The sequence below is a fragment of the Sebastes fasciatus genome, unplaced genomic scaffold (genome assembly GCF_043250625.1).
Source record: "Sebastes fasciatus isolate fSebFas1 unplaced genomic scaffold, fSebFas1.pri Scaffold_73, whole genome shotgun sequence".
Lineage (NCBI taxonomy): Eukaryota > Metazoa > Chordata > Actinopteri > Perciformes > Sebastidae > Sebastes > Sebastes fasciatus.
Window position 1 is genome coordinate 6,952 of NW_027428261.1, and position 8,663 is coordinate 15,614.

Consider the following 8,663-nt stretch of genomic DNA (forward strand, 5'->3'; position numbering starts at 1 on the left):
CGATATGAAGATGTGAACACAGACGAGGAGACACTAACAGTTACGATATGAAGATGTGAACACAGACGAGGAGACACTAACAGTTACGATATGAAGATGTGAACACAGACGAGGAGACACTAACAGTTACGATATGAAGATGTGAACACAGACGAGGAGACACTAACAGTTACGATATGAAGATGTGAACACAGACGAGGAGACACTAACAGTTACGATATGAAGATGTGAACACAGACGAGGAGACACTAACAGTTACGATATGAAGATGTGAACACAGACGAGGAGACACTAACAGTTACGATATGAAGATGTGAACACAGACGAGGAGACACTAACAGTTACGATATGAAGATGTGAACACAGACGAGGAGACACTAACAGTTACGATATGAAGATGTGAACACAGACGAGGAGACACTAACAGTTACGATATGAAGATGTGAACACAGACGAGGAGACACTAACAGTTACGATATGAAGATGTGAACACAGACGAGGAGACACTAACAGTTACGATATGAAGATGTGAACACAGACGAGGAGACACTAACAGTTACGATATGAAGATGTGAACACAGACGAGGAGACACTAACAGTTACGATATGAAGATGTGAACACAGACGAGGAGACACTAACAGTTACGATATGAAGATGTGAACACAGACGAGGAGACACTAACAGTTACGATATGAAGATGTGAACACAGACGAGGAGACTCTAACAGTTACGATATGAAGATGTGAACACAGACGAGGAGACTCTAACAGTTACGATATGAAGATATGAACACAGACGAGGAGACTCTAACAGTTACGATATGAAGATATGAACACAGACGAGGAGACACTAACAGTTACGATATGAAGATATGAACACAGACGAGGAGACACTAACAGTTACGATATGAAGATATGAACACAGACGAGGAGACACTAACAGTTACGATATGAAGATGTGAACACAGACGAGGAGACACTAACAGTTACGATATGAAGATGTGAACACAGACGAGGAGACACTAACAGTTACGATATGAAGATGTGAACACAGACGAGGAGACACTAACAGTTACGATATGAAGATATGAACACAGACGAGGAGACACTAACAGTTACGATATGAAGATGTGAACACAGACGAGGAGACTCTAACAGTTACGATATGAAGATGTGAACACAGACGAGGAGACACTAACAGTTACGATATGAAGATGTGAACACAGACGAGGAGACACTAACAGTTACGATATGAAGATGTGAACACAGACGAGGAGACACTAACAGTTACGATATGAAGATATGAACACAGACGAGGAGACACTAACAGTTACGATATGAAGATGTGAACACAGACGAGGAGACACTAACAGTTACGATATGAAGATATGAACACAGACGAGGAGACACTAACAGTTACGATATGAAGATGTGAACACAGACGAGGAGACACTAACAGTTACGATATGAAGATGTGAACACAGACGAGGAGACACTAACAGTTACGATATGAAGATGTGAACACAGACGAGGAGACACTAACAGTTACGATATGAAGATGTGAACACAGACGAGGAGACTCTAACAGTTACGATATGAAGATGTGAACACAGACGAGGAGACACTAACAGTTACGATATGAAGATGTGAACACAGACGAGGAGACACTAACAGTTACGATATGAAGATGTGAACACAGACGAGGAGACACTAACAGTTACGATATGAAGATGTGAACACAGACGAGGAGACACTAACAGTTACGATATGAAGATGTGAACACAGACGAGGAGACACTAACAGTTACGATATGAAGATGTGAACACAGACGAGGAGACACTAACAGTTACGATATGAAGATGTGAACACAGACGAGGAGACACTAACAGTTACGATATGAAGATGTGAACACAGACGAGGAGACACTAACAGTTACGATATGAAGATGTGAACACAGACGAGGAGACACTAACAGTTACGATATGAAGATGTGAACACAGACGAGGAGACACTAACAGTTACGATATGAAGATGTGAACACAGACGAGGAGACACTAACAGTTACGATATGAAGATGTGAACACAGACGAGGAGACACTAACAGTTACGATATGAAGATGTGAACACAGACGAGGAGACACTAACAGTTACGATATGAAGATGTGAACACAGACGAGGAGACACTAACAGTTACGATATGAAGATGTGAACACAGACGAGGAGACACTAACAGTTACGATATGAAGATGTGAACACAGACGAGGAGACTCTAACAGTTACGATATGAAGATGTGAACACAGACGAGGAGACACTAACAGTTACGATATGAAGATGTGAACACAGACGAGGAGACACTAACAGTTACGATATGAAGATGTGAACACAGACTAGGAGACTCTAACAGTTACGATATGAAGATGTGAACACAGACGAGGAGACACTAACAGTTACGATATGAAGATGTGAACACAGACGAGGAGACACTAACAGTTACGATATGAAGATGTGAACACAGACGAGGAGACACTAACAGTTACGATATGAAGATGTGAACACAGACGAGGAGACACTAACAGTTACGATATGAAGATGTGAACACAGACGAGGAGACACTAACAGTTACGATATGAAGATGTGAACACAGACGAGGAGACACTAACAGTTACGATATGAAGATGTGAACACAGACGAGGAGACACTAACAGTTACGATATGAAGATGTGAACACAGACGAGGAGACACTAACAGTTACGATATGAAGATGTGAACACAGACGAGGAGACTCTAACAGTTACGATATGAAGATGTGAACACAGACGAGGAGACTAACAGTTACGATATGAAGATATGAACACAGACGAGGAGACTCTCACAGTTACGATATGAAGATATGAACACAGACGAGGAGACTCTAACAGTTACGATATGAAGATATGAACACAGACGAGGAGACACTAACAGTTACGATATGAAGATATGAACACAGACGAGGAGACACTAACAGTTACGATATGAAGATATGAACACAGACGAGGAGACACTAACAGTTACGATATGAAGATATGAACACAGACGAGGAGACACTAACAGTTACGATGTGAAGATATGAACACAGACGAGGAGACACTAACAGTTACGATATGAAGATATGAACACAGACGAGGAGACACTAACAGTTACGATGTGAAGATATGAACACAGACGAGGAGACTCTAACATTTACGATATGAAGATGTGAACACAGACGAGGAGACACTAACAGTTACGATATGAAGTTGTGAACACAGACGAGGAGACTAACAGTTACGATATGAAGATATGAACACAGACGAGGAGACTCTAACAGTTACGATATGAAGATATGAACACAGACGAGGAGACACTAACAGTTACGATATGAAGATATGAACACAGACGAGGAGACACTAACAGTTACGATGTGAAGATATGAACACAGACGAGGAGACACTAACAGTTACGATATGAAGATGTGAACACAGACGAGGAGACACTAACAGTTACGATATGAAGATGTGAACACAGACGAGGAGACACTAACAGTTACGATATGAAGATTGTGAACACAGACGAGGAGACTAACAGTTACGATATGAAGATATGAACACAGACGAGGAGACTCTAACAGTTACGATATGAAGATGTGAACACAGACGAGGAGACACTAACAGTTACGATATGAAGATATGAACACAGACGAGGAGACTCTAACAGTTACGATATGAAGATATGAACACAGACGAGGAGACACTAACAGTTACGATATGAAGATATGAACACAGACGAAGAGACACTAACAGTTACGATATGAAGATATGAACACAGACGAGGAGACTAACAGTTACGATATGAAGATGTGAACACAGACGAGGAGACTCTAACAGTTACGATATGAAGATATGAACACAGACGAGGAGACACTAACAGTTACGATATGAAGATATGAACACAGACGAAGAGACACTAACAGTTACGATATGAAGATATGAACACAGACGAGGAGACTCTAACAGTTACGATATGAAGATATGAACACAGACGAGGAGACACTAACAGTTACGATATGAAGATATGAACACAGACGAGGAGACACTAACAGTTACGATGTGAAGATATGAACACAGACGAGGAGACTCTAACAGTTACGATATGAAGATGTGAACACAGACGAGGAGACACTAACAGTTACGATATGAAGATTGTGAACACAGACGAGGAGACTAACAGTTACGATATGAAGATATGAACACAGACGAGGAGACTCTAACAGTTACGATATGAAGATATGAACACAGACGAGGAGACACTAACAGTTACGATATGAAGATGTGAACACAGACGAGGAGACACTAACAGTTATGATATGAAGATATGAACACAGACGAGGAGACTCTAACAGTTACGATATGAAGATATGAACACAGACGAGGAGACACTAACAGTTACGATATGAAGATATGAACACAGACGAAGAGACACTAACAGTTACGATATGAAGATATGAACACAGACGAAGAGACACTAACAGTTACGATATGAAGATATGAACACAGACGAGGAGACACTAACAGTTACGATATGAAGATATGAACACAGACGAAGAGACACTAACAGTTACAATATGAAGATATGAACACAGACGAGGAGACACTAACAGTTACTCTCTGGGTGTTTTATTTCATGTTTCACACAAAGTTACAGAGACGAGCCGTCCATCACCACAAAGGGTTCATATAAAAAGAAAGAAATCTTACAAAACATGTGCAGCCTGCAGGCCGAGAGGAGGAGGAGGAGGAAGAGGAGGAGGAGGAAGAGGAGGAAGAGGATGAAGAGGAGGAGGAGGAGGAAGAGGAGGAGGAGGAGGAAGAGGAGGAGGAGGAGGAGGAGGAGGAAGAGGAGGAGGAGGAAGAGGAGGATGAAGAGGAGGGGAGGAGGAGGAGGAGGAGGAAGAGGAGGATGAAGAGGAGGAGGAGGAGGAGGATGAAGAGGAGGAAGATGAAGAGGAGGAAGAGGAAGAGGAGGAGGTGGAGGAGGAAGAGGAGGAGGAGGAGGAAGAGGAGGAGGAGGAGGAAGAGGAGGAGGAGGAGGAGGAGGAAGAGGAGGAGGAGGAAGAGGAGGATGAAGAGGAGGGGAGGAGGAGGAAGAGGAGGATGAAGAGGAGGAGGAGGAGGAGGATGAAGAGGAGGAAGATGAAGAGGAGGAAGAGGAAGAGGAGGAGGAGGAAGATGAAGTGCAAAGAGAAGCAAACAGTCAATAATAATTATAAAGTCCACTCTTCTTGGCCGGGTCGGGACGCGGTCGGTGTCGGTCGGTCGGTCGGAGCTCTCATGCCTTCTCGTAGCTGCGCACCGCGTGGACGTCTTCAAAGGTCAGATTCTGCAGGAGAGAGACGGCAGTTACCATGACGATGACGGGGAACCAAATCCATCATTTCACCAACAACACAGCAGACATCTGCCCGGCAACGCAGCTTCAATGGTTGCTAATTTACTTTGTTTAATTAAACACTCATATTAGAATATTGGACGTTTTATATCCTACTTCACTCCCCAGTGATTGGTTAGGAATGGCACTTAATATGGTGGAGCCTCCACGCCAACGCGTAAACGGAGTGGAAGTGGGTAAGGAGAGAGTGGAAGTGGGTAAGGAGAGAGTGGAGGGTCTCTTTCTATTTTATTGGTAAATGAACTCTATATAATTCATGTATATATTGATAAAGTCAGACAGGATGGGAACATGTGTGATCTGATGTGTGTTCGTCTCACCATGACCATCTTTCCATCCTTGATTTCTCTGACGAACTTGGTCTCTTTGCCGTCCCACTTCTGGACGTGGACCAGCTTGTCTCCCTCCAGAGTCACCGTAGACTGAAAGACAAAAAGACAGGAACGTTTTGTAACAAGTGAGTTGGAAAATAAGCGCGTTAAAGATGCGACCAGATGCTGGTCTGTTTCATCACTGACCCACAAATAGAGAAACACAAAGGAGCACCTCCGACTCCGAGTCTGATCAGAAGTACAGTAATGACTGGATTCAAGAAGACTTTAATAATTAGGACTCTTCTTGGAGACCAGTCAAACACTCCTGGTGTCTGACAGTTGGTGGAGGAGATGGTAATCTGGTCTCAGTTACTTCTATGTTTTTTTTAAAAAAAAAATTTTTTTTTTTATTTAACCAGGTTAGTCCTGTTGAGATTAAGAGCCTCTTTTCCAAGGGAGACCTGGCCGAGACGGTCAGCAGCAAGAACACAAAGTTGCAGACGGAGACACAAACAGAGACACAAACAGAGACACAAACAGAGACACACATACAGTTCACAAACACTAAAAGCACTAACATGTGCATTAAAGGAGAACTATCTAAAGACAAATGGAGGACAAAAAGGAACTTTTCTGTGAGTCAGCTGAACAACAAACTAAAAACATCGGCGTGCCGTAGAGTCTGCTTCTAAAGCCTTCATCTTAGATTTAAACATGTTTAATGAGACCAGCTCCTTGATTTTGATTTCCAGGTCATGTCGGAGCCGATTCCAGGCTGAGGGTCAGAATATGCAAAAAGTCCTTTCCCCAATTTTTGTCCGAGGGTTTGGGGCAGAGAGCACGAAGAGGTCCTGTGAACGCTGTGAATACTGTCCACAGGGTTTCTGCGTGATAAGAACCCTGAAGTATCGTGGGAGCAGACCCAGAATCACCTTCTATATATAAAGATGTACCGATGGGAGAGCCTACGGGTTGCCAGTGCAGGACATCCCACCCGAGAGTCCAACTCACAGAGGAGAGTCGGAGCTTTACCATCTGTAATGAACCTTAAGGATGCATCAAGCATACGAAGGCACTGAGCAGAGGCGTGCACGTACAAAACATCTCCATAATCTAAAACCGGTAAAAGTGTTGTAGAAACAAGACGCTTTTTTACATTAAAAGAAAAACACAACTTGTTTGTAAAATAAAAACCCAGTTTTAGCCTCAGTTATTTAACATGTGCTTTAAAAGTGAGGGAGTCATCAACATGTATTAAGATTCTTCTATTCTGTCAACTTACTTTACAGTTCCTGTCATCAGCGGTGGTTTCGTCAAACTCCTCTCCCAGCTTGAAGGAGATCTCGGTGTTCTTGAAGGTGCTCTGAGTACGAACCAGCACCTTGTCCCCCTCCTGGCTGATGATGACTGTCGGCTTGGTCACGTTACCGACCTGCCGGGTGGCGAAGCCCACACCTGACCAGAACACAACAAAAAGTGAGTGAAACTGAACAGAACCCAGTGAAAGGAAAGAGGAACTGTGACTCACCGAGTGCTTTCATGTACTCGTCAAAGTTGTCGCTGTCAACCAGCTTCCAGGTGGCACAGAAGGAGTCGACCATGGTGGCGGTTCTGGTTCTCTGAGAGGCAAAGTGATCTCCACAGCACACTGAGCAAAGCTGCAGCTTCTACAGGTTCCCCCGTCATGCTATTATTCTGCTCCTTATTATTATGCATGGGGGGGCGCCAGGCGTCCCATTGGCTCAGGAGACTTTCTCTGAGTTGTGATTGGATATTTAAATCGGGTCATTTTGGTCTTACGGACAAGAAGAAGAAGAAAGAGCTGAAATAGCCCATTTGTGTTCCTAATGATGTCATCACTCTCAGCTGGCTCGGGTCACATAAAGTCTGATTTCTGCACACATTTTAAACTCATTATTCTATAAACATGACATAAACATTATAAACTCATTATTCTATAAACATGACATAAACATTATAAACTCATTATTCTATAAACATGACATAAACATTATAAACTCATTATTCTATAAACATGACATAAGCATATTAAACTCATTATTCTATAAACATGACATAAACATTATAAACTCATTATTCTATAAACATGACATAAACATTATAAACTCATTATTCTATAAACATGACATAAACATTATAAACTCATTATTCTATAAACATGACATAAACATTATAAACTCATTATTCTATAAACATGACATAAACATTATAAACTCATTATTCTATAAACATGACATAAACATTATAAACTCATTATTCTATAAACATGACATAAACATTTTAAACTCATTATTCTATAATCATGACATAAACATTATAAACTACATTATTCTATAAACATGACACAAACATTATAAACTCATTCTATAATCATGACATAAACATTATAAACTCATTATTCTATAAACATGACATAAACATTATAAACTCATCATTCTATAAACATGACATAAACATTATAAACTACATTATTCTATAATCATGACATAAACATTATAAACTCATTATTCTATAATCATGACATAAACATTATAAACTCATTATTCTATAAACATGACATAAACATTTTAAACTCATTATTCTATAAACATGACATAAACATTTTAAACTCATTATTCTATAATCATGACATAAACATTATAAACTACATTATTCTATAAACATGACACAAACATTATAAACTCATTCTATAATCATGACATAAACATTATAAACTCATTATTCTATAAACATGACATAAACATTATAAACTCATTATTCTATAAACATGACATAAACATTTTAAACTCATTATTCTATAAACATGACACAAACATTATAAACTCATTCTATAATCATGACATAAACATTATAAACTCATTATT

At 40.7% G+C, this 8,663-nt stretch overlaps 1 protein-coding gene across 1 annotated transcript; it reads right to left on the minus strand.

Annotated features, from left to right (window-relative positions):
• Window positions 1-4,676: 4,676 nt before the first annotated feature.
• LOC141763863 (fatty acid-binding protein, brain) lies at window positions 4,677-7,464 on the minus strand. Its single transcript, XM_074628630.1, has 4 exons — window positions 7,307-7,464; window positions 7,061-7,233; window positions 5,785-5,886; window positions 4,677-5,395 (listed from the first exon to the last, which is right to left on the minus strand). The coding sequence occupies exons 1-4, from the start codon at window positions 7,377-7,379 to the stop codon at window positions 5,345-5,347; spliced, it is 399 nt and encodes a 132-aa protein (XP_074484731.1). The 5' UTR covers window positions 7,380-7,464; the 3' UTR covers window positions 4,677-5,344.
• Window positions 7,465-8,663: the final 1,199 nt, after the last annotated feature.

Excerpts from the sequence above, each read along its gene's own strand:
- LOC141763863 (XM_074628630.1), bottom strand. The coding sequence starts at position 7,379 with ATGGTCGACTCCTTCTGTGCCACCTGGAAGCTGGTTGACAGCGACAAC. Across the intron at positions 7,234-7,306 it reads CGAGTACATGAAAGCACTCG|GTGTGGGCTTCGCCACCCGG; the intron begins GTGAGTCACAGT and ends TGTTCTGGTCAG. Across the intron at positions 5,887-7,060 it reads CTGATGACAGGAACTGTAAA|TCTACGGTGACTCTGGAGGG; the intron begins GTAAGTTGACAG and ends TTTGTCTTTCAG.